This window comes from Pleurodeles waltl, chromosome 8 (genome assembly GCF_031143425.1).
Source record: "Pleurodeles waltl isolate 20211129_DDA chromosome 8, aPleWal1.hap1.20221129, whole genome shotgun sequence".
NCBI lineage: Eukaryota > Metazoa > Chordata > Amphibia > Caudata > Salamandridae > Pleurodeles > Pleurodeles waltl.
This window is the reverse complement of record NC_090447.1, coordinates 123,764,713-123,792,376: the sequence shown is the minus strand read 5'-3', so window position 1 is coordinate 123,792,376 and position 27,664 is coordinate 123,764,713. Positions and strand designations below refer to the sequence as shown.

Here is a 27,664-nt window from a genome sequence, read left to right as displayed (position 1 = left end):
AGGGTGTGCCAATTGCTTAGACAACTAGTGGGAGGATCTCACCATGGTTCCCTGGTACCTTGTTAGATGAGTGCAAATTTGAAGATAATGTTTAGAGGAATACCTCGGAGTGAAGTTTATATGAACTCCAGAGGCTCAGGACAAGAGGTAAAGAAGGAACCTCTTCTAATACATTCAAATACTAAAGAAACAGTGCAATTTGGGACAGCAGTCCTGTCCTTTTACACTGAACTCAGACAGCTGCTTAAGGCACTTTTCCCTGCAGCCTTATCACTCCAAATACATTTGTCAAATCTCACTTTTTAAAACTATTTTCTGTACATCCATAACTTTACTCTTGTTTGTCAGTTATCTTCTTTTAACCTTGTAAAATCTCCAGAACAGAGAGTTTGTAATTGTGTTTCTGTTCACTAGCAGTGGCAACAGATATTTTCTCATAACCGCTCTTCTTTTTTGATTGACTTCTCTTTGTTTTGTAGTTTGATGTTCCTTCACTATACCTGTGTTCTTTTCTGATTGTGTGATTGAAGCTTCTCCCATCCTTCTTTACTACAATTAAACAAACACTGAACCTCCTGAGGACTAGGTGGGTGTGTTGGCCAATGTAGATGTTAGTAACCTCATTTAAATTTACCATTAATCCCCTCTGTTTCATACTCCCCAAAAGATTGGCTAGAATTACCCTAAACTCGAAGTTAAGTAAAGGCAGAACACAGCAGAAAGATGGCTTAGAGCTATGGGCATAGTAAGTAGGGGACCACTAATTGAGGAAGAATTTTGCTTGATCTATCCATGACCCAACTTCCCCTCTGATTTCCCTCGCCTTGTCATCGGTATGAAAGTGAGTATGGATTAGAAAGAGACACATATAAAGTGGGGAAAAATTAGATCCTAAGACGATATAAGTTAGGGTTGGAAAATCAATTAAAGTGATAAAGTGGGCTAATGTTTATTTAAAAGTGTAGATTTGTTGCCTCTCTTGATAGAATAAACCTAAAAAGCTCATTGCATAGATTATTGAAGATAATTTAAGAATAGTATACATAAAAAAGAAATGCAATATCGATTAAAAGCTTCTGTAACGCACAGCAAAACCATGAGTTAATGCAGAATATTAAATAATGTTTTTTTCTGCCAGACTTAATCACAAATACAAAAGCTAAAACCATGGAATAGTTTAATTGTATTCCCAGGTGATAACGCGGGTGGAATTTTGATTTTTCTTTAAAGTTGGTGCATTCATATCAATAAGTCTCTGTCTCACACTCTCTTAAAATTTGACTTTCAGTTATTGATGAGTGATGTTTGATGGTAAACTTATACAGATTGACTTAATCAGGAATTTGTTCAGCTGTTAATCCTGGAGTCTTTCATTCAAGTGCGCAGCAGGCTCATCTGCTGCTTTCTTTTTATTTACTTATATTTTGGTTTTCAATTTTAGGATGAGTTTGGATGTGTCAATTCAAGTTTCCACGAAACTAAAATGGGTCTCTGGGCAGAAAATTAACCCTTTGTTAAGGACACTTTGTTCATCTTAAGTCAGCTTATGTGTGGATAAGTTGGATACATATGGGGTTTTGGCTGCAGGGCCTAGCCTGCCGCCAAGCTCTGCAGCCAACCCCCGGCACGCACGGGCAAAGGCTATGCGCAGCATGGGGTTGGGTGCATGCCGAGAGTGTCGGCTTCAGGGACTGGCCGAAGGTGCTGTGCTGCAGCGGTAGGATTAAGTCTGGTAATTAAATATTCCTTTACATTTAAAAAAAAACAAAACAGAAATTCACTGAAAAGCACCAAAGGTTACAGGGACATTATAGTTAGGAAATAGCATTTTAAAACCGTAGAAGTTCACTGAAAAAGCAAAGGTTACAGGGATGTTATAATTAGGAAATATATTTTTTTTAATTCACTGAAAAAAACAAAGGTAATGGACATTATAGTTAGGTCTAGATTTTACACACCCACCAAACGATAGAAATTCAGCAACTATAGTTATAGTTATCTCAAGTAACTATAACGTGTGCCGCCCTATGGTAAATATAACTCGCACCCTCGCCATGGAGTGCTAATAAAAAAATTCCTAGCTATCGTAACAGAAAGTTTCAATTCTATTAAGGACACATAGGCGAGGATTGTGCTCAATCTTTCTTTCCTTTTTATTAACAGCAGAGTTTAAAGAAAAAAACACTTTTCCCAGAACTCCAGGGGAAAAACTACAAAGAATGTCCAACAACCAATGAACACTCTCAAACTGTCCAAATTATTCTCTTTCCCCTCAGGCACTTCTTCTTTCTTGACGCAAGGTAAAAACAGTGTTCAAGTTATTTGCCTTTGTATGGCTCATTTCCTTGGAAAAATAAGAACACAAAATGGAATTAAGAAACAAACCTGATGTTGAAATAACTCATATCCATTGCAATAAACAAGATAGCGTTATCAATGTAAAACTAATCTTGTATCCAACAACCATAACATAATCATGTATACAGTTTTACCAAGGAAAAAATAATGCATACACTTAACCATGTCCAGAGTCAGATTATATTACTTCCTGGGCTGGAAGAGGTCATGTAATACCTGGGAAGGAATAATCACCGCCTCTGTGTCCTTAATAGAATTGAAACTTTCTGTGACAATAGCTAGGACATTTTTCATTCTATGTCGGGACCAGAGGCGAGGATTATGCTAGTTCAAAGCTTATCAATCAACAAGGGTGCCAAATTTATTACTGGTTTAAGTAGAACCTTTTAAACACAGAACCTGTTGACCTGTCAGCTGCATTATTAACGTCTTCCAGTCTGGCCCCTAGGGTGAAAGCTTTAGAGGCCATAGCTCCTCTAACTAAATGAGCTCCGAATAGTGCAACGTTAATACTTGCCTCTTGCATGACCCAGCGGGCTATATTGGGGGACAAATACTCTGTCAAGTTAGCATCAATATCAGGCAAAAAGTGGGGTTGGGGGGAGGGGAACCATGCCAAGAGGGCCACTTTCCTACAATATGCCCACCACAGGGCAGGGCACCACTACACTGACATCATCAAGCCATGGGGGTCTAAGGAAGGTTTCCTTTCCTACTCACCTCAAGTTTAAGTTTGTTTAAGACATTCATTTTGGTTCCTCAGCTGTAGCACCACCTTCCCAACTCCTCTTTCAGCTTCCTCTATGTAATACAGCAATAGCGCAAAGCAATTAAAGCATTTTATGTCAGAGACCTGTAAGGAAATAACTGGCATTTCCATAATGACTTCACTGAAGTCTGGGTAGTTTGTTATCAAACTTCCCAGCACAATAAACCCACACTTAAGCCAGTGTTGGATTTATTGGAAAAATGCACTCAGAGTACATCTTAGAGATGCCCCCTGTATTTTAGCCAAACTTCTAGTACAGGACTGACCAGTCTGTGCCGGCCTGCCACTTCCAGACGGGTTTCTGACCACATGGGGTGAGAGCCTTTGTGCTCTCTGTGGCCAGAAACAAACCCTGCACTTGGTGGAGGTCCTTCACACCTCCCCCTGCAGGAACTGTAACACCTGTCAGTGAGCCTCAAAGGTTCAGGCCTCCTGTTACAGTGCCCCAGGGCACTCCAGCTAGTGGAGATGCCCGCCCCGAAGACGAAGCCCCACTTTTGGCAACAAATCCGGTGGGAAAATTAGGGAAAACAAGGAGGAGTGACCACTTCAGCTTGGACCACCCCTAAGGTGTCCAGAGCTAAAGTGACCCCTTCCTTGCAGGATCCTCCATCTTGGTTTAGAGGACAGGGACCAGTAGGGTTAGATCTGTGTTCCCCTCCCCAAAGGGAGTGGACACCGCAAGGGTGTAGTCACCCTCAGGCAGTGCTTAATTTGTGTTTGTTGTTTCCGGTGCTGAACACTGGCACTTATTTTTTGGAGCCGGCGCTTAGTCTTCTGCCTCAAGCATTTGCTGCAAGCAAAAGACACGTTTGGGAAAGACAGAGGAAGAGAAAAACGAAAAGGCGTCACAATGAGAGAAAGCAGAAAGCTGCAGGGATGAGCTGAAAGGGCAGGGAGTGGTTTTAAATGGATTGAAGACATCCGAGATGGCTTCGGGATTACGCTGCCTCAGTATTCTGTGTTCGCACATTTAATTGCAGCAGGCGGGCTTTGGGCACTGGTACCTTTTAATTTACAAATTAAGCACTGCCCTCAGGGACAGTAGCCATTGGTTACTGCCCCCTGACCCCTGTAAAAACCCCAACTCCAGTATTTTTTTAACAGGTCCCCTGAACCAAGCTCATCAGATTCCTGGCGGCCTCAAGAAGAAGAAAGAAGAAAAGAAGAAGGACTGCTAAGCTGACCTCCAGCAGAGAAGACTGAAGACACCAACTGACTTGGCCCCAGCCCTACAGGCCTGTCTCCAGCTTCTGAAGCACTGATACAAGAAGGTGAGGCATTGTGCAGGACCAGCGACCTTTTAAAAGCCTCAAGAGGACTGCCTGCACCCCACAGGACCAAGATCTCCAGTGGACTGCAGCCCTGTCCAGAAGGAAACACCAGCAGATGACTCCAGAACCGCCCCGGATCTGCAAGTCCTGCCCACCCTGCACCCAACGCCCACGGCCTGTGTCCAGGTGGCCCAACCGTCTAGAGCTGGTCCCCAGGCGATTCTGAACTACTGTCCATCCTGGGTTGACCCCTCCTGTCCAACAAGACTCCTGCAGCCTAAATCCGGAGGATCTCCATCCCCCTGTGCCCCCCTTCCCCCAACACACACACACACCACTTGCCGCTACCGAACCAGACTAAGATTCCCGATGCCAAAAGGTACCCCTGCACCCGCAGCCCCCTGGCCTTGGGGTATCCGACCTTCAGTGCAGCAACGTCCAGCAGGCAGCCCTCCTCCTTGTCCAGCCTTTGGTTTCCCGGAACCAACCCCTGGAGTTCACCTGCAGCTTCTTTGTGACCCCTGGGTTCCTCTATAGGAAAGCATTGGGTGCCCGACGCTGTGTTTGGACCCTGCACCCGGCTGCCCCTGCACCTCTGAAGGTGTGTCTTTGGTGCTGACCTGAGGTGACAACAAAACCCCCCTTAATGGTGCTCCTTTAAACCCCCCAGATCTACCCTCTGAAGACTCAAGGTACTTACCTGCAAGCATGCCTTATTCCGAGTACCCCCAGTCTCCATAGGAACCCATGTTAAATCAACCTCAACTTTGACCTCTGCACCTGGCCAGCCCCGTATTTCTGGTGGTGGGTGTTTGGGGTTAACTTGAACCCCACCCTGTTGACATCCTAACCCCTGGAGACTAATACTGTAAGCCTTGTATTTACTTTGAAACTATACTAACTTTTCTTCCCCCTAGAACTGTTTCTGAAAATTGCAGTGTCAACTTTTGAAACAGATTATTGCTATTTATTCAAAAACCGTTTAACTTGCCAATTTGAAACAAAATGGTATTGATACTTATGTTGGATACTTATTTGCAAATATACTTACCTGCAACTTGAATCTTGTGGTTCTAGAAATAGAGTTACCAAATATATTTGTGCTATATAAAAACCATTGGCCTGGAGTTAGTCATTAAGTGTGTGTTTTTATTGCCTGTGTGTGTACAACAAATGCTTTGCACTACCCTCTGATAAGCTTAACTGCTCAACCACACTACTACAAATGAGAGCATTAGTATTATCTATTTTAGCCTCTGTTAAGCCTCTAAGGAACCCCTGGACTCTGGGCACACTATATCTCATTTTGATATAGTATATACAAAGCCAGCTTCCTACATTGGTTGATCAGCATTGGGGTCTACTACTTTGCATTTGCTGGACTACTCAGCCAATACCTGATCACACGACTTAATTCCAAAATTGCCTTTAGTTATTGATTTTTTTTTTATTTGGCAAATTGTTCAAAATATTTAGAAGTCCTGCTAGGGCCTTGGTTAAATCCCCTTTAGCATTTCTTTGTTGATTTAAAAAGTTATTTTAAGTTGGGGTTTAGTAACTAGAAGTCGTATTTAGTTCCTAAAAGTAAACCCCAGCTTTAGTAGCATAATGGGCAGCTCTGAGGAAATGGTTGTGGAGCTGAACCTCACCCCTTACCTCCATCTAGGGATGGAAGAGTTAAGGTCTCTCTGCAGACTGGAAAAGATTAAAACAAGTTCCAACCCTACCAAGGTCAAGCTCCAGGAGCTCTTGGCAGAGTATACAAGGGACTACCCTGCTGAAGAGGAAGACCTCCCCACAGATAGGGAAGATGTTAGAGAAGAGGAGGATGAACTTCCCTCCTACTCACCTAACTAGGGAGATCAGGGCCCCAAGGCCCCTGTCTATAAGGATAGTGCTCACAGGATCTGGAGGAGTCCAGTTCCTCTGGGAACATTGAGGGCAGCCTCAATGAAGAGGACCTCCTTTTAGCAAGGATGGCCAAAAGATTAGCTCTAGAGCAACAGCTCCTAGCTAGAGAGAGGGAGAGAGAAGAAATGGGCTTAGCACCCATTAATGGTGGCAGTAACTTAAATAGAGTCAGAGAGCATTCTGATGTCCTAAAAATCCCCAAAGGGATTGCCTCTAAATACGAAGAAGGTGATGATGTCACCAAGTGGTTCACAGCTTTTGAGAGAGCTTGTGTAACCAGAAAACTAAACAAATCTCATTGGGGAGCTCTCCTTTGGAAACTGTTTACTGGTAAGTGTAGGGATAGGCTCCTCACACTCACTGGTGCAGATGCTGAATCCTGTGACCACATGAAGGCTACCCTGATTGAGGGCTTTGGAGACCACTGAGGAGTATAGAATTAGGTTCAGGAGGACTCACTAAACCTCAAGCCAGTCCTGGGTTGATTTTGTAGACTACTCAGTGAAAACACTAGATGGTTGGATATCTGGCAGTGGAGTGCATGACTATGATGGGCTTTATATTTTGTTTATGAAAGAACATCTTTTAAGTAACTGCTTCAAAGACAAGTTGGATCAATATCTGGTAGACCTAGGCCCAATTTCTCGCCAAGAATTGGGTAAGAAGGCGGACCATTGGGTCAAGACTAGAGTGATCAAGACTTCCACTGGGGGTGACCAAAAGAAAGGGTTACAGAGCCTCCCCATGGGAAGAGTGGTGAGACACCGAAGGACAAAAACAAAGCCTTCACAAGGGCCCCAAAAGCCTGCACAGTAGGGTGGTCTTGAGCCTCTTCACAGTCCTCAACTGGGGACAAGGGTGAAAACTTTGATCCCAAAAAGACCTGATGTCACAACTGTAAACGGCATGGACACCAAACTGGAGACTTGGCCTGTCCCAAAAAGAATCCCCCTAGCACTGCTCCAGTTAGAACTGGTATAGCCAGTCTCCAGGTGGGATCAACAGTGTGCCCCAAGCAAATCAGGGTCCACGCTGAAGCTACTTTAGTCTCCGAGGGTGGGGCAGATGTTGCCACACTTGCTGTCTGGATCCCTAACATGCAAAAATACAGACAGCACCTCTTGAATAATGGGACAATGGTAAAAGGCCTGAGGGATACAGGTGCCAGTGTCACAATGGTGACAAAGAAACTGGTTTCCCCAGGTCAATATTTGGTTGGACAAAAATATCCAGTCACCAATGCTGTCAATGTGACTAAGGTCCATCCCTGGGCTATGGTGACCTGAGGGCACGGGCTTACTGGCCTGAAACAGGTAGTGGTCTCTTCTGCCATCTCAGTGGAATGCATGCTACGGAATGATCTGGAGTCCTCAGCCGGGGCTGAGGTAGAATTCGAGACCCATGCAGCCATGCTCAGAATCCCTGAACTATTGTGTGTGAAAGCAAGGGCACAAAGCTGAGCACAGGGTGAAAAAGAAGCGTTGAAGCCTGGAATAATGGTCCAACCTTCTAAGAGAGAAGGCAAGAAGACTGGGGGACCAGCTTCTAGGCAGCAAAAGAAACAAGACCTCTCTTCTCAGGAAGATGTCTTATCCTCTGAGGGAACTGAGTCCATGGAGTTGGATCCTTATCAGGTAGAGCTCTTGTGCCCAGGGTGACCCTCAAGGGAACAGCTGTGCCAGGGACAAAAGACTTGTCTCACTCTTGAAGGCCTGAGGCAGCAAGCAGCTGCACAGAAAAAGGGACATGTCAGTAGCTCTTGCAGGGTCTATTGGGAAGATGGGCTCTTTTACACCAAGGCCAGAGAGCCCAAACCTGGTGCACCCAGGAGAGTGGTAGTGCCTCTGCAGTTTAGAGGGTTAATCCTGACGTTGGCCCATGACATCCCCCTAGCTGGGCATTTGGGACAAACAAAAACATGGAGTAGGCTTGTCAGCCACTTCTATTGGCCCAATATGTCCCAGAAGGTGAAGGAGTTTTGTAACACCTGTTTCAACTGATAAGCCAGTGGTAAGGCAGGTGGCCACCCAAAGCCCCCCTGATTCCACTTCCTGTGGTGGGGGTTCCCTTTGAAAGGGTTGGTGTGGACATTGTGGTCCACTTGAGCTCCCACAGCCTCAGGGAATCAGTACATACTGGTAGCAATGGATCATGCTACCAGATGCCCTGAAGCAGTTCCCCTTAGGTCTACTACAGCACCTGCAGTAGCCAAGGCCCTGACTGGTATTTTTACTAGAGTAGGGTTTCCTAAGGAGGTGGTTTCTGACAGAGGTATAAACTTCATGTCAGCCTACCTAAAACATGTGGAATGAGTGTGGGGTGACTTACAAATTCACCACACCATGCCATACACAAACCAGTGGACGTGTTAAGAGATTCAACAAGACATTGACGGTCATGATCGTGGGGCTCCCTGAAAAAGGGAGATGGGATGTCCTCCTACCATGCTTGCTTTTCACTTACAGAGGGGTGTTGCAGAAGGGAGTAGGGTTTTCCCCTTTGAACTTCTGTTTGGCCAGCCTTTAAAGGGACCACTTGCACTTGTAAAAGAAGGCTGGCCGAGACTTCTCCATGAGCCTAAACATTGAGAGCCTTTGCTGTGGTTTGGTCACTAAAAAAGCTGAGACAATACTTGTTTGGTACTCACTTTATTGTTCAAACTGACCACAGACCTCTCAGATGGCTGATGCAATTGAAAGGTTAGAACCCTAAACATTTGAGGTGGTCCATCTCCCATACTGGAAATGGACTTCTCAGTGGAACATAGACCTGGGACTGTCCATGCAAATGCAGATGGCCTTTCCAAGTTCTTCCACTTAGACAATGAAGACTCTCTTGCGAAATGTTAGTATCAAGCTCTTTCGTTTGGGAGGGGGTTGTGTAGGAAAGTGCCCCTCTTGGCATGGTACTCCCTCCCCCCCCTCTATATGCCTGATATTGATGCTGACTTGACTGAGAGTGTGCTGTGATACTGCTAACCAGGCCCAGCACCAAACACTGTACCATTGTTCCCACAATGGGCACACCCCTGGCTCACAGTTAAATATGTTGTAAAAGATACCCATGATACCAAGGGTCCTGTGAAGGTCCCCAAGGGCTGCAGCCACCAAGCACATGCACACTGCCTTTGCAGCTTGTGTGTGCTGTTGGGGAGAAAAAGACAAAGGCGTCATGACACCCATCTCAGGGTGCCATGCCCACAAACCACTGCCTATGTCATAGGTAAGTCACCCCTCTAGCAGGCCTTACAGCCCTAAGGCAGGGTGCACTATACCACAATATGCCCCTACAGTGTCCAAGTCCGATCTTAGACATTGTAAGTGCAGTGTGGCCATATAAAGTATACGGGCTGGGAGTTTGTCACTATGAACTCAACAGCCCCATAACGGCTTCACTAAAGTCTGAGAGGTTTGGTATCAAATTTCCCAGCACAATAAATCCACACTGATGCCAGTGTTGGATTTTTTGAAAAATGCACTCAAAGGGCATCTTAGAGATCCCCCCTGTATTTTAGCCAAACTTCTAGTGCAAGCCTTACTAATCTGTGCCAGCCTTTTATTGCAACACTAAATCCCCTTGTAGGTACCCAGTTGGAATGACTGCTCCGCAGTAGCGGCTGGTGACTTTTCAAAGTGGTGGGGTATAAAAGCTAGGGACAAGTTTGTCTTGTCTTCATAGCTGAGCCCGGCTGGCATACGGCAGATTGGGGATGGTGTGTGGGGGGTTTCCACCCGAGGACATTTTAAAGAAGGGGCAAATAGTGCATTTTAAACTAATTTTGTCAAAAACATTTTTGAAAAAGCAGTAAGAATGTGGACCACATATAGGATGCACATGACAACTGAGTTGTCTCTACATTCATTAATGGCATTATAGTAAGGGGGGAAAGCTGAATGCTTGTAGTTCCTTAACTATCTCTCAAAACAAATCATCAATTACATGCATCAGTTTTCAGTTTCGTTGCGTACAAAAATATAAATGCCAACAGTAAGGAATAAGAATGTTAACCAAGCTGAAAATTATTTTTAAAACTGATGGAATTTTTTTTTACAAATCATAACAAGCACAGTAGTGCATCACAGCTGCATAATCCTTAGAATTGCCTGCAAATTGGACAGCCACCCGAGGCCAATCCCGCACCACCAGGAACATCATAACCCAAGAACATACAGGTTTATTGCAAGGAATGGGAGATTACATGCACTTGTACCTGCTGCAGGCAATGTTTGTGGTAAGATCAGAGGAATCAACTGTAAAACTAGTCTTCCAGAACATTAAACAGGTGCACAAACGTTAAAAAAAAAAAAGAAAAAAAGACCATTCTTTCCATTATTAAACGTTGTCTCACGGTGTTAGTGATGACCTCAGGAGTCAGCAACTCATAGAAGGATTCCCACTTCCCTTCTTCTCCCTCTTTCGCTGTGCAGAATCTGTTGCACAGTGCACTGCATCAGAGGCTAAAGGGTCTCGTCTGTTGACCTTTGACAAAGAGGAGAACTCGTTTCACGCTATTAAGCTAAACGCATCAAATGTACGCATGTCAGAAGTTGTGGCGGAATCTGCTGTTGAGCAGCACTGATGCTCGGCCCTGTGTCCAAAAGTGGACCCTACTTTAATTTTAAGAACCCCGAGTGGAGGTAATGTGATCTGGGCATAGCAACGTTTGCTGAAGCTACAGGTCCAGTTTTCTGAGAAAGGTGCTGCAGGCTTGGATCTTAAGAGGCTTTTCATCCTGTCTACACTTCAAGCCTTGATTCCTGCTTTAGTTTCCTGAGAATTATTCCCCTTATCTTGGGTGAATGTGTGGCACACCCAGTCAGGATTTGGTGCAAGCTTAATAGTAGGGAAGAACAAATATGTAAATGCCTGATGGCCTTCCCACCACATCGGAACTCAACATGACCAAAGAAGTAGAAGAATTCTACTGCACTGGACCATGTTTGTACATTGTCTCAGACACAACTGCCACATAACACTGGTGCCTTCACTAGCACCCAAAAAAGTACCAGAAAGTGCTATCTACCATCCATGTTGAACAGGTAGTGACTACCGACCCAGGACCTGAGCTTGCAGTTCTCCCCTCAGACTGCTTCCAGACATCTGTACAGCAGCTTATGCCAAGGCTTTTTGCGCAGTAGGTCAGCTACTCAGACCTTCAGTCTTCGGAAGCCAGACCTTCCAGCCGCAATGCTGGTTTTAGAAGCACCCACAACAGCACTCTGCCTTCTAGCCACTGATCTGGACTGTGGGGCAGCCAAGTTGTGCTGGCAGTGGTGAGGCTATGTTCTTTTCACTTTGCTGCCCTTACAGCCTTCAATTTTTACTCCCCGCCATCCATTCTTATAAAAAGATGCACATTCATGTGATCTCTCATGCCAGCCCTTCATGCATTGTCAGATTGTCCTACCGGCCAGTGCAGGGTGCATGCCACCATGTTAAGAATCCAAGCAAAGCATGCTGGAAGTACAGAGGGATCGCCGGTCTGGTCCTGGCATAAGGGAGCGCACCTTAATTATGGATTCCACTTCTGTCACTGCCGATAGTTCTACAATTCTCTGCCTCCACTCCAGGATAAAGCCTCCTTTCTCCTTGTTCCCACCGCTTCTGCCTACTGTTTCCCCTAATTGCTTGAATCGGCTTACGGTGGAACAAGCTCTATGCAAACAATCTATAATATCTATATGATCCTCCCATCTCGTCTCTTCCCTCTCTTCATTACTTCCTTCTCCTTTTTTATTCACCTCTTAGTGCCTCAAAATGCTCTCACTAACTGTGTATGTGCTATATAGCAAACAACATGGCATTGAACCATGTACCCTCCTTCCTCCATTGCACCGTTATTGTTTCCTTATTCCTTTTCTGTTACATCATTTCCTTCTCTCCCCTCAATGCTTTGAAGCTGCGTTGAGCACCATAAGCGCTTTCAAACTAACATAGACATACCTCAAAGTAGCACCCAGGAAAGACAGTAAAACATGTTAACTTGCTGGGTGTCTTTTACTCCAGTCTCTCCAGAGCTGTATGTCTTAACACTCTACACCATGACTGCAAGGAACAGAACAAGAACAAGGCCAATCATTGTAAGGCTTAAAAATAAAGCCACACAGTGATTGGCCGTGTTTTGGGTTACTTTCACCACCTACGCTGCCTTCTGAGCACTGGAACTGCTGTGAACAGAACACATCTGTGTTTCGCTCTTGTGCTGTTTTTGGTAGTAAACAGCATGAAAATGGTGCAAGGACTGGTGGGAGCAGCTGAACCCAGCACTCCAAAGGAGACCAGTGGAGCTCTGCTTTTCCCTCTTGCTCCGTAACTGCACTAGCTCATGAGGACTAAAGTGGGCATATGGGGTTTGCTACCCTAGGAAACCTCTCCAACCAGACATGTGCACTTAACGTAATACCTGCTGCCTACCAATCAGCAGGTTTGGCCACGCCCTGCCAGAAGTTGGCACACAGTGCCAGTCGCACTGGGTGTAGGAAGATGACTCTATAGAGGACAAAAATGAGGTACACTGTGCAAAGAGTCCAAGCAAACCCCAGAGGTATCACAGAGGCACAAATGACAACCCAAATACTCTCTTTTGTGGTAGTTTGGGCAAGCAGTTCGGCATATAAGAGGGGGAAGTGCTAAGCAAGTAAGGCATACACTCATACAGTAAGTGAGACACACCCTCAATAAAGAAATCTGATACCAGTTTATAAAAATACCTCATACTTTTATATAAAGTTAGATACCAAGATCACCAGAATCAGGTGGGTACTTTTTGAATTTTCAAAAGTCAGCACAATGCAATATTTGAGTGCGGTAATGTTATCCTTTGGTCGGGGGGGGCATGTACTGCATTCGAACACTTCACAGCAGCTTACAGAACTGTTCTCCAAGAATTAAGGTGAGTATGGGGAAGGGTCCAAGGCCACACCAACAGGTCACCTCCGGGGCTATGAGGTGTCCGGATGCAGAGGTGTTACGGCATCAGGTGCCCCATTCACTTCTATTGGAAATGGTCCGGTCAGGAAGTTGCTGCATGTTGGGACTGGAAGGTTAATCCAGCGGAACCCACGGAGTGGGGGCTTGATCGTTGAGATCCTCCAGCATGTGGGGACACCATTGGTCCACTTCTCCTCAGGCTGTGAAGCTTGGCTGCATTGGTATCTTTTGGCATTTGGTCCTATGCTGAAGTTACTCCCGGTTAGAGGGGGATGGCCCACAGATCCAGGCTGCAGGTATGGGCTAGGGGTCCTGTCCCACCAAGCCAACAAGTGGGCTCAAGTCTCACAAGGCCGGGAGACATGGGAACACCGTTGGTTCTCTTCTCCTCAGTCTAAGGTGGACAGGTGCAGAGGTGTCCTGGAGCATCTGGTTTTTGTCTCCAGGTTACTCGCTGTAGAAAGGGGGGGTGGGTAGGCAGAAACGGGCTCCAGACGCCGTTGGGAAGTCCACAGTGGACAAGCTCAAGGTGGGATTTTTTTCTGGTGGGGCTAGGAACCATGCTGGCACCATTGCCCCACTTATGCTTGGGCTTGGCAGCTCACTGCTGTAGGTTTTTGGAGGTCCCAGTCCTCACATGTTCGATGGCATATGTTGCTGCAGATACACATGTTTCGCACAGTCCGCTGCCTGGTGTTGGGCTCGGAGTATTACAAGTTGTTTTTCTTCGAAGAAGTCTTTTTTGGTCACGGGACCGAAGGACTCCTCCCTCTTCGGCTCCATTGCGCATGGGCGTCGACTCCATCTTAGATTGTTTTTTTCCGCTGTCGGGTTCGGACGTATTCCTTTTCGCTCCGTGTTTCGGTTCGGAAAGTTAGTCAGAATCTCGGAAGAAAGCGTCGGTATTGTTCCGTTCGGTATCGGGATAGTTAGGTACATCGACACCGATCATCGGAAGACTTTGGGGTAGCTTCGATTCCCCCATCGGGGCCTGGTCGGCCCGACCGCGTGCGACATCGAAGCCGATGGAACGGACCCCGTTTCGTTTCTGCCCAAAATGTCACAGTAAGTATCCTTATACAGATCAGCACTTGGTCTGTAACTTGTGCTTGTCCCCCGAGCACAAGGAGGATACCTGTGAGGCCTGTCGAGCCTTCCGGTCCAGAAAAACACTCCGGGACCGAAGAGCCAGGCGTCTACAAATGGCGTCCACGCCAACAAAACAACGTTTCGACGACGAAGAGGAAACTTTCTCTGTTCCGGAATCAGAATCCGGAGACTCCGACGTCGAACAACAGCAACAAGCAGTGAGTAAGACGTCGAAAATTAAAACCATCGAGAAGACAAAAGCCCAGGGGACGCCACTGCCAACAGGCCATGGCTCGACCCATAAAACCGGCGACCCGTCGAAGGCGCCGAAAAAGGGCACGCCCATAGCGAAGACACCCGACTCCGGTCGAGGGACCGCCATGGAGCAACCTCGGAGCCGAGATAGCGGCTCCGAGAGGCAAAAACAAGATGCCGGCACCGAAAAACCTCGGCACCGAGACACACTGCCGAAATCCACAAAAATTCTGTCGGTGCCGAAGCCGAAAAAAGATTCTCTCTCGGCGCCGAAAAGTTCCACACCTTCATCCTACACAGAGGAACAAGGAATAAGTGGCCAGATGCACAGATTTGGACAAGAGCTCCAAAGTGTAGAATCAGACTACACACAAAAGAGACTGTACATCCAGCAAGACACAGGGAAGATATCAACCCTTCCCCCAATAATGAGGAAAAGAAGGATCGGACTTCTTAAGGATGACGCACAACCACAAGCCAAAGTGGTTAAAAAAGTCACGCCTCCGCCCTCTCCACCACAACAGGCATCGCCGGCACAAACACCGCCACAAATGCACTCACCAGCGCAAACTACCATAAGTCAAGATAATCAGGATCAAGACGCTTGGGACCTATATGACACCCCAGTGCCGGACAATGATCCCGATTCATACCCCACAAAGCCGTCACCGCCAGAGGACAGTACCTCATACTCGCAACTGGTGGCTAGGGCTGCAGAATTCCACAATGTCCAACTGCATTCCGATCCTATAGAGGATGATTTTTTATTTAACACCCTCTCGGCTACACATAGCCAATATCAATGTCTCCCAATGCTACCAGGGATGTTACGGCACGCAAAACAAATTTTTGAAGAGCCCGTAAAATCAAGAGCCATCACCCCAAGGGTGGATAAGAAATACAAACCACCACCCACAGACCCAGTGTTTATTACTTCGCAGTTACCACCTGACTCCGTAGTAGTAGGGGCAGCTCGCAAGAGAGCAAATTCCCATACATATGGCGACGCCCCACCTCCGGACAAAGAAAGCAGAAAATTTGATGCGGCAGGAAAAAGAGTAGCATCACAGGCAGCCAACCAGTGGCGCATCGCAAATTCTCAAGCGCTGCTGGCCAGATATGACCGCGCACACTGGGATGAGATGCAACTTCTCGTAGACCATCTTCCCCAGGAATACCAAAAAAGGGCGCAGCAAATAGTTGAAGAGGGACAAACAATCTCAAACAATCAAATCCGCTCTTCACTGGACGCAGCCGATACTGCAGCGAGAACAGTCAACACTGCTGTCACCATAAGGAGACACGCTTGGCTCCGCACTTCAGGCTTCAAACCTGAAATCCAGCAGGCTGTCCTTAATATGCCCTTCAACGAGAAACAACTTTTTGGCCCTGAAGTGGACACAGCCATTGAAAAACTTAAAAAGGACACAGACACGGCCAAAGCCATGGGCGCACTCTACTCCCCGCAGAGCAGAGGCTCCTTTAGAAAAACTCCATTTAGAGGGGGGTTTCGTGGCCAACCCACAGACACCACCAGCCAACAAACAAGAACCACACCATATCAGGGTTCATTCCAAAGGGGAGGTTTCAGGGGATATAGAGGGGGTCAATTCCCAAGGAGTAGGGGAAGATTCCAGACTCCAAAAACACCTCCACCTAAACAGTGACTTTCAAGTCACACAACCCCTTCACTCAACACCAGTGGGGGGAAGACTAAGCCAATTCTACCAATCTTGGCAGCAGATTACAACAGACAATTGGGTATTAGCAATAATCCAACATGGCTATTGCATAGATTTCCACAAATTCCCACCAAACATCCCTCCAAAAACACGCAAAATGTCACCACAACATTTAGAACTTTTAGGACTAGAAGTTCAAGCACTACTGCAAAAGGATGCAATAGAGTTAGTACCAGTACAACAAAAAAACACAGGAGTTTACTCCCTGTACTTTCTAATTCCAAAAAAAGACAAAACATTAACACCAATATTAGATCTCAGGACACTAAATACCTACATCATATCGGACCACTTTCACATGGTCACACTACAAGACATCATTCCACTGCTCAAACAACAAGATTACATGACCACATTAGACCTAAAAGATGCGTACTTTCATATACCGATACACCCTTCTCACAGAAAGTACCTAAGGTTCGTATTCAAAGGAATACATTACCAATTCAAAGTGTTGCCATTCGGAATAACAACTGCACCAAGAGTGTTCACAAAATGTCTAGCAGTAGTAGCAGCACATATCAGGAGACAACAGATACATGTGTTTCCTTACCTGGACGATTGGCTAATCAAGACCAACACAGTAAAAAAGTGCACAAACGACACCACATATGTCATACAAACCCTTCACAAACTGGGTTTCTCCATCAACTATACAAAATCACACCTCGAACCGTGTCAGACACAACAATATCTAGGAGCAACCATCAACACATCAAAGGGAATTGCCACTCCAAGTCCACAAAGAGTGCAAGCATTCCACAAGGTAATAAGTGCTATGTTTCCAAACCAAAAGATACAAGCAAAATTTGTGCTAAAACTTCTAGGCATGATGTCATCATGCATAGCCATTGTCCCAAACACAAGACTACACATGCGACCCTTACAACAGTGCCTAGCATCACAATGGTCACAGGCACAGGGTCAACTTCAAGATCTGGTGTTGGTAGACCGCCAAACATACCTCTCGCTTCTATGGTGGAACAGCAACAATTTAAACAAAGGGCGGACATTTCAGGACCCAGTGCCTCAATACGTTATAACAACAGATGCTTCCATGACAGGGTGGGGAGCACACCTCAATCACCACAGCATTCAAGGACAATGGGATGTACACCAAACAAAATTTCATATCAATTACCTAGAACTGTTAGCAGTATTTCTAGCGTTAAAAGCCTTTCAACCCATAATAACACACAAATACATTCTTGTCAAAACAGACAACATGACAACAATGTATTATTTAAACAAACAAGGAGGAACACACTCAACACAATTGTGCCTCCTAACACAAAAAATATGGCAGTGGGCGATTCACAACAACATTCGCCTAATAGCACAATTTATTCCAGGGATCCAAAACCAACTAGCAGACAACCTTTCGCGAGACCACCAACAAGTCCACGAATGGGAAATTCACCCCCAAGTTCTGAACAAGTACTTTCAAATTTGGGGAACACCACACATAGATTTGTTCGCAACAAAAGAAAACGCAAAATGCCAAAACTTCGCATCCAGGTACCCACACCGCGAATCACAAGGCAATGCTCTATGGATGAGTTGGTCAGGGATATTTGCATACGCTTTTCCCCCTCTCCCTCTCCTTCCATATCTAGTAAACAAGTTGAGTCAAAACCAACTCAAACTCATACTGATAGCACCCACATGGGCAAGACAACCTTGGTATACAACTCTACTAGACCTTTCACTAGTACCGCATGTCAAACTACCCAACAGACCAGATCTGTTAACACAACACAAACAACAGATCAGGCATCCAAACCCAGCATCATTGAATCTGGCAATTTGGCTCCTGAAATCCTAGAATTCGGACACTTAGACCTCACACAAGAATGCATGGAGGTCATAAAACAAGCTAGAAAAGCTTCCACTAGACACTGCTATGCCTCTAAGTGGAAAAGATTTGTTTGCTACTACCATACCAATCAAATCCAACCATTGCATGCCTCTACAAAGGACATAGTGGGATACTTACTACATTTGCAAAAAGCGAATCTCGCTTTTTCATCTATAAAAATACACCTCGCAGCAATATCTGCTTACCTACAAACTACTCATTCATCGTCTCTATTTAGAATACCAGTTATTAAAGCATTCATGGAAGGGCTAAAAAGAATTATACCACCAAGAACACCACCAGTTCCTTCATGGAACCTTAACATCGTCTTAACAAGACTCATGGGTCCACCTTTCGAACCCATGCATTCCTGTGAAATGCAATATCTAACCTGGAAAGTCGCATTTCTCATTGCAATCACATCCCTCAGAAGAGTAAGTGAAATACAGGCATTTACCATACAAGAACCATTTATTCAAATACACAAAAATAAAATAGTTCTAAGAACAAATCCAAAATTTCTACCAAAAGTGATCTCACCATTCCATTTAAATCAAACAGTAGAATTGCCAGTGTTCTTCCCACAACCAGATTCCGTGGCTGAAAGGGCACTACATACATTAGACATCAAAAGAGCACTAATGTACTACATTGACAGAACAAAGCTAATCAGGAAAACAAAACAACTGTTCATAGCTTTTCAAAAACCACACATAGGAAATCCAATCTCTAAACAAGGCATTGCTAGATGGATAGTCAGATGTATTCAAACATGCTATCTTAAAGCCAAAAGAGAATTGCCTATTACACCAAAGGCACACTCAACCAGAAAGAAAGGTGCTACAATGGCCTTTCTAGGAAACATTCCTATGAGCGAAATATGTAAGGCTGCAACCTGGTCTACGCCTCATACATTTACTAAACACTACTGTGTAGACGTACTAAATGCACAACAAGCTACAGTGGGCCAAGCTGTACTAAGAACATTATTCCAAACTACTTCAACTCCTACAGGCTAAACCACCGCTTTTAGGGGAGGTAACTGCTTTATAGTCTATGCGAAACATGTGTATCTGCAGCAACATATGCCATCGAACTGAAAATGTCACTTACCCAGTGTACATCTGTTCGTGGCATTAGTCGCTGCAGATTCACATGTGCCCTCCCGCCTCCCCGGGAAGCCTGTAGCCGTTTAGAAGTAGATCTTAAATCTTAAACATTTGTACATTTGTAAATAATTATTATAAACTTTTTATGTACATACGTATTCACTCCATTGCATGGGCACTATTTATAGCAAACAACTCCATCCTCACCCTCTGCGGGGAAAACAATCTAAGATGGAGTCGACGCCCATGCGCAATGGAGCCGAAGAGGGAGGAGTCCTTCGGTCCCGTGACCAAAAAAGACTTCTTCGAAGAAAAACAACTTGTAATACTCCGAGCCCAACACCAGGCAGCGGACTGTGCGAAACATGTGAATCTGCAGCGACTAATGCCACGAACAGATGTACACTGGGTAAGTGACATTTTCATTCTTTCTTTGGGTGCCTGAAGATGCAGGGAAGCAACTCCTCTGCTCTTGCCGATTTGTGAAGCCCAGGCAGCTCTCCCAGTTTCTTGGATGCTGCAGCGTCAAGACAGGTCAGTTACTTCTCAAGGGCCAGGTTCAGCATGTAGAATAGCAGGGTTGGTGCCAGTTACGTTGTGTACTCCTCTGTTCTCTGGTTCAGCAAGCTTCTTGTCCACTACTTATGTATATAGTGAAGATCTGTTTTCCTGGTATCAGGGTGTCCCCTAAATACTCAGTTGAAGTGGTGTTAAGGTGAGTGAAAGGTAGTAGCCAATGGGCTACTTTCCCTTGGGGTCACTACACCCCCTCAATAACCGACCACTTCTTTTGGGGAGTGGGCATCACCTTGTCCCATAATTCCTAATTCCACCACACATAAGATGGCGGAATTCCTAAGGCTGTGTTCATTTCAGGCTGGCCACCCTAAGGGGGGGGGGGGGTACAGCCTGGAAATAAAACACGCCTCCTCCATAGCTAAGTTTTCCTTTGACTGATATTGAAGGCCGTGAGAGACAGACGAACTAGCTGCTGGTGGACTAAAGGAAAAAGTTACATTTGAAAATATGACTCATGGAATGGAATTGGTGAAAATATAACTGAAGGAGGATATTCCTATATGGTTTGGATTTGAGGTGAGGTGAGGTGAAGTGATATTGGAGAAGAATGTTGCCTCAAGAGAGATGTTGAATTAAGCAGGTCTCCTATCTTTTTAGTCCTGAAGAAGGACCCGTGTGTGAGCCCGGAATTAGCCTGAAAGCCAGACGGGGTCGAAACGTCGACGATGGTAGTTGAGCCTGGATGTGATCTTTTTCCGTACAATGAATGAAGAACTGTAATGGGGATTTACTACTGTTGAAATCATAGAATGATTCAATGCGGAAAAGGATTAACCAACAGGCAGTCTGTTTAAGTTTATGTTTTTGAATGGATAGGAGTGAGATTTATGCCCTTCTTCTATTATTCTTATCACGAGCACTTGATCTTTTTGCACTTTTCTTTGTCCTTCTTTTTTGGTGTTTTAATATGGGATTCTATTGAAGTTTTATATGAGTATAGAATATATTCTTGTATATAGAATAAAGGATGTTTTCTAAACAAGTATGGACCTATGCTCCATGTGAACTATATGGGATGGATTGTGTTGTTTAATTTGTCTCCCGAGTGGGCAATGTAGTTTTGTAGTAAGTTTTCCACCTAGTCAGGTGCCAGATGGTCCCCGAGGGAGGGGAGTTGGCATCTACCTCTGAGGAAGGCCAGATCTGCATACCAAAGGCGGTGGGCTTCTTTTAAGCTCCCCTGCCTTGAAATGCAGATTGGTGGGTCATCTTGTTAGGAGAGGGTCTGTTAATACCCCTGCCCAAGCAAGATTTGTTTCTGACCTCCAGAGAGCAAGGGCTCTCTCCCTTGGGGTCAGAACTTCATCTATTTGGTAGCGGGCTGTTTATAACTAGTCAGTGAGCCCACCAGCAGTTGGTAGGTTTTCAGTGGGCACCTTCAAGGTGTGCTCTTGGTGCACGTATTAATAAATCCATCACTGGAATCAGCGAGGGTTTATTAATATGAGATGTTTGAGACCAAACATTTCTATTTTCAGTGAAGCCATCATGTATCTGGGGAACTCGTATTGACAAGTGCCCAGCACATGTATTTAATATGACTTCCCTGCAAACTTACTATGTCGAAGAATCAACAGACATGGCAGAGGCATATCTGCTCTTGCAGATATGTCCAGACATGTAATATAATGCACCCTGCCTTAGGGCTGTAAGGCATGCTGAAGAGGTGACGTACAAATATTACATTCAGTGTTTTAGGGGATATGGCACACAGGCTGTGTGCCATGTGGTCTTTTGACTTCTGGGAGCACCTTGTCACGCAACCTGCAATGGCAGCCTGCATGAGGTTGGTGCTGGGTCCCTTCAAGTAGCACAGTTAAGCTGCAGCCCTTAGGGACCCTTTGTAGTACTTAGGCCCTAGGTACCACAGGTTCTATCCATTTACTAGGGACTTACAGAGGCGCTAGAGGGCCTGGCCACTTGGGGATCAAGTGACCAGATGACTTATTTTGGGAAAGGAAAACTGGCACTGGGGACCAGGTTAGCAGGACCCCAGTGCACTTCAGTCAAAGTTGCATCAAACACCAGGCACAAAGTTGGGGAGGGGCACTGCAACCAGAACCCAGCTTCCTACACTGGATCACCTCTTATGATTTTTTTTTATTTTTTATAAATCAATAGATTTTTTTTAATTAATGGTAATGCGTGTTGGGGGGAGGGTGACGCTTCCATGCCCCAATGAAGAAACCACCCCTGCTGCTCTGTTCCTGTCTCAGTGTACAGAGATTACCAATGGGCTATGGTCATATGGCTTTTTTGCCCCATATAATAATCCTGACTAAAAGTGGGTTACAGTTGTGAAATATAAAGGATTCTGCCTAATCAGGCATAAAGTTTATATACCGATGAGTACTCCCATCGACCTGGGTGGGTGAGTTTTCATGTATCTGTTAGCTCCCAGTTATCAGCCCACCCTGTGAATGCATTTGTGTTGTGGGCTGAGGTATTGTACACTAGTCTGTTATTGTTAATTATGGAACACCAGGAATTGTCAGAATGCCGGGGGCTTATTGTGGAGGGAAGGTTCTGAGGATTGGCAATTTGAGTGCTGTATATATAGAGATCTACACTTTTCATCATTATTTATCTCATCACTTTGCCACTTGTACTATGGGTGATTTCAGTAGCAGTGGAATGAACCTCTTCAGATATGTATCTGAGACCATTGTAGTCACCACCCCATAGTGTGGGTACTTGTATCAAGTGTGATATATGTGAATCTAATTTATGAAAAGGGTTGCCTATATATCAGACATTGTGCTGTACATCTAGCCTGCACATTATGAGAACCTGTCCTCCCTCTTTGCCCCTCACTGTACTGCTATGGAAAAGGGTACACCTGGCTTATCCTCATTAAAGTACTCCTCGCGCTGTCGGAAAGGCTGTATGGAACACCTGTTGCCTCTATGTCTTTGGCATAGTTCCCTTATGCTCTATAATGTGGGCCTCTTATAGGAAGGCAACATGTACTCCCATCAGAGATGATCTTTTCCTGCAATGTTCATGCCTCTACTGTTCCATGTTAAAAAATGTATCTCTCGTATTAACTGCCCTGAGGCAATAGACCCCCCAGTGTTCACAGCATTCTAAGCAGAACTACAGACCGAGGGGGGCAACTGCATGGCACTGTCAGCCCCCTTAACTCTCTTCCCCAGGCTGCTGCAGACTCCCTGACAGGCTGAGGTCTCTGCTCTCAGTCGGACATAAAGAGCTACCAGCTTGACTGAAGTGTGCTGAGCCGGCGTACCTTCCCAACAAGCCCGCAGCTCCTCTCAGACAGTGACCGAAGTGCCAGCCACAGCAGTTCCCTTTGGTGTCAGGGGAACTCAAAACATCAGAATCACTGTCTGTATTTAGACTCCTGAGCAGGAGGGAACTACTCTGAGAGTCTTTTAAAAGTCGTCATCTTGCCTTGAATACCTGCAGTGTAAATGTAAAGTGGAAATTTAAAGTTTAATTGGATAAAAGAAAAGATATGTGCAGGTGGCCAGGCAAATATAAGAGATGTGTTCTCTTGCCAAGTGTCCTCAGGTACTACACATAGTTGGGGCTCTTCCTGGAATTCTCTATAGATTCCCATGATGGAGAACAATTTTCGACTACAAAATTAAATCATTTTTCCATCTTGTGGATCTTGGGAGTGAACAACCTATTTGATATCAACCTACAAAATCGGAGAGGAGGTTAGAACTTTAAGGATGTAGAGGTTTTTTCTCTGCAGATACTTTTATAAATCTCAACAAAATTAAAGATGAAAATACAGACAACAATTTACTGTAACATAATGTAAATTGTATGTGTGGAAGTAGCAGAGAAGCTGTTCCTTATATATCCAAAGTTCCAGACAAAATGTGAACCTGTGGCAAAAGAACAAAGTTGGAACCTACATAATAACACACAAAGGAGCAATAGACTTGAATCCTAGAGCTAATTGAAGGTAATTGTGACTTGAGCATGTTGCAACTTTCTGAACAACAGATGATAGTGTTCTCCTAGCAGTGAGAAGAAAACTATTTTTTTTATTAAGTCTTGGACCTTACTACAGCCAAACAGCTTACAAAAATTGTTCATGCATTGATAGGTGCCTACGATTCACAAAACAGAAAGCTAATCTCAGTAATTTAGATTTTTTGCAGCAAAGCAATGTGCTTTGCTCTTTAGAACAATATCTGACATCTAATCCCAATGTGCAGACAGCAGGATTTGGTCACCAGTACCCCGATGACTACTTTAGGCATACTCTTAGAAAATGTCCCTCAGCTAGATTTTTATTTTGTTGAATTTCCTATGCTTTGGGTCACAGGGAGGATTCATTTGAGGTAGCAGAGGGACCCAGTGCCTACATGTTTGCATTAAAGGTTTAATCTTTAATAATGAAAAATTAGTTGGACATTGTATCTAAATGTAGTTGTAGCGTATTAAACACTATGGGGGTTATTCTAACTTTGGAGGAGGTGTTAATCCGTCCCAAAAGTGACGGAAAAGTGACGGATTTACCACCAGCCGTATTACGAGTCCATTATATCCTATGGAACTCGTAATACGGCTGGTGGTATATCCGTCACTTTACCGTCACTTTTGGGACGGATTAACACTCCTCCAAAGTTAGAATAACCCCCTATGTGTACTATATGTCTTCATTTATTATATTATTTTAGAAATATGTGTGTGTGTGACTGTTACAAGTTCACATTTAAATTTAATGAGTTCTTGCCGACATTGCATAACTATGTGATAACCATTTGGCTACTGTTTCAATTTTCAGGAAGCGTTGGATCCAAGGATTCTGAAAATGAGATACTGAGGAAAAGGAAAAAACATTCCCTCCGAAAACTGGTCAGAAGTTCAGATGATGAACCTTCAGAGAAGGAAAATGGGGCACCAATCCGGAAACGGCTTAATCGCATAGAAACTGATGAGGAAAACGATAATGATGAAGATAAGTCAGCTGGAATGGGTAACATTGGTGATGAAGAAAAATCGGTTTCTGCAATTAAACTTACAGTCCCACTCTCCCACAAAGAAGGCACAAAAAAGCCTCCTTACCGCATTGAGAGTGATGACGAAGATGACTTTGACAATGTTGGAAAGGTAGAAAGCCCTTTGGACTACAGTCTTGTTGACTTACCTTCCACCAATGGGCAGAGCCCTGGAAAAACTATTGAGAACTTAATTGGTAAACCTGGTGAGAAGTCTCAGGCCCCCAAGGACAGCACACCCAACACAAGCTTGGCACCAAATGGGACGGACAATGGGCAGGATGTGGTAGCACCAGAGGAAGATGAAGATGAACTTTTGAGCGTAACTGACCTTGTGGATTACGTCTGTAACAGTGAACAGCTATAAGACTTCCTTCCATTTCTGTGCTAATTTATTCCACAGTAGCTCTCTTACTGGGCCAGTTACTACAAGCTATTTTATTCCTCCCAAAATCCCTCCCGTACAGTATCCTTTTGTTTTTAGACACAAATGTTTGCCAGTCCTGCAGTCTTTCTATGAAGTGACCAGTTTGAACTTTAAAGACAAATAATTGCTGTAAATTCCCTTTTATGTTTTTTTTTTTCTTTTATTCTGTGGTCCTGGGCAATTTCATTCATGAGGCGTGACAATTATAAGAGTAACATAAGCAAAGTATTTGTACATTTTGACTTTATATTTCCTGTGCTCAAGCATTTGAATTGGGTGGGATAAAATGCATTCCAGTTTCAAAAGTCCTTCACTTTTTGGGGTTAGGTGGGAGGGAGGCAGGGAAACAAGCACTTGTGCTTTTAGCTTTTTCATATAATATATATATATTATATTTAAATATTCACTACTTAGGTTACGATAAACAGGCAGTTAAAAATAAACTATTGTACAACTTCACTGTGGTGTTTGTGAATCGTAGGCAACCTACAGTAGATGGTTCCGTTTTAAATTTATTTTAAACAGCTCAGATACACAAAGCTGACCATATAGAAGTGGGGAAATAAACAAGCAAAATACTTTTTAGCAGCTCCTTTTAGATTTGTAATTTTGAAACCTATTGCAGTGTATATAGTTTTTCAAAACAGCACTGCATAAGTTATAGAAAGGGTGAAATTTGAGTAATCTGCCTAACAAATTTAAAACCAGTCATCTCGTCTGAAATTGTCATTGGTACTTCATCTAATGCAAGGTACCATGTAGAAAGCATTACGAGGTTGAATGGGCACATAGAATTTCCGCACCTAGTGGGTTAATGTATCAGCTGTTCTTCTGACACTGGTAAAATCATGCCAAACACCACCAATAACCACTTTTCCAGTTCCTCAAAACCTCGGACTGGTCGCTGAATACCCAGAAATGTCCTCCCAGGATGTCGTACTTTCCTAACGTCACAGTGACTTTGCACATCGGTATGCCAAGCTAATCTGATCAGATGGTGGTGCTGTTTTTGTAATACTGTATTTATGATTTGGTGCCCAGTGAAGGAACTAATGTTAAGTATACAAAATACATCAAACTAGGCACATCTATACAAATGCACCCTGTTACAGAAGTTAAGAACCTCTAGGCCATTATTGATGTAGGCCTTGTAGCCTATTTTATGGTGTTCGAGTCACTCAGGAGTTGTATGTCAAAGTACATCCATTGAACTGGCCAGATCGAATATTCCTTGATGTTTCTTAATTCTTAATAAGCCAGGTTTAGAAGGCACTTGAAGAAACATATAGCTGGTCAATGTCTGATACAGTCAGCCAGCCAAATGATGGTCCAACCAGTGAGTATTTTGTTCACATGCATGCATAATGGCATACAATACATGAAAATAGACTGCCAGCACATTTCTCGGCTGAGATGAAAGTGTGATTGGTCCATTTGTGCCCATAGTAGCTACTTCAAATTGAAGTCAACTGGTGCATTGGTTTCTTGTTTCTGTATGTTTTTTTAACAATGTGTCTGAATGTCTTAGCAGGTTTTGAATATATAGTGTTGCCTTTTGACAAGTAGAGGTTTGTCAAAGTACATCTAAAATCTGCCAGATAAAAATTGAATAAAAGAATCTAGTGTTCTTGTGACTGGCAATGGAGAACCTTTAGTTGTCTGTGGCTTCCCATCTAAGCAGTGACCTAAAAGAATGGACTCATTGACAATGTTTTTTTAATGTTCGAATAAATCATTTATGATATGATTGACACCAAACCTGGCATTTGTGAAATTAATGTGTGTGTGTGTGTGTGTATCTTTAGCCATTAAGAATTGATCTAAGAAAATTGTATTGTGCTGACAGAGTTGACATAGCTTCAAAAATATGGGTATTTTTGCCACTAAAAATAATAATTTATGGGAGGGCATATTTGTGATATTTATTCACATGCTTTTTTGTAGGTTTCCAAAAGGCGGCACTGCACTTGGCCTACAACACATTCAAAACCAAATTTGAAAAAAAAAAAAAAAAAAATGGATTTTACATTTGGCACTCTTATTCCATCATGGCTGTGTCCAGTCATTATTGCATATTACTTTACTTCTGGCAACCTATCCTTTCTGCATTCAGGAAACAGTTTTACAATGGAAGTTTTAAAGATGTGATCTCCTGTTTCACATGCAAGTTAAAGGTCTCGTGCCCTTTCTTTCAAACTCTACTTTCTCTGGTTATTTTCGTTTTTTTGTAACCCATATTTTATTAATTTTTACAAAGTACAATAAGCGTACCAGAGCATTTTCTATGAGCCAATACCACCACAACAGTAGGACACAAATCTTGGGCAGTATGTGTACTACTCATGATTGGTCTCTGCCACACGCATAGTATCAGTTTCCTGGTT

General features: G+C 44.1%; 1 protein-coding gene across 1 annotated transcript in view; it reads left to right on the top strand.

Annotated features, from left to right (window-relative positions):
- RSF1 (remodeling and spacing factor 1) overlaps positions 1-27,038 on the top strand; it is a 502,800-nt gene extending 475,762 nt beyond the window's left edge. Inside the window, exon 16 of the mRNA XM_069203919.1 lies at positions 24,640-27,038. Within this exon, the coding sequence (XP_069060020.1) occupies positions 24,640-25,220 (581 nt within the window). The 3' untranslated portion in view covers positions 25,221-27,038. The remainder of the gene's footprint in view (positions 1-24,639) is intronic.
- The last annotated feature ends 626 nt before the right edge of the window (positions 27,039-27,664 follow it).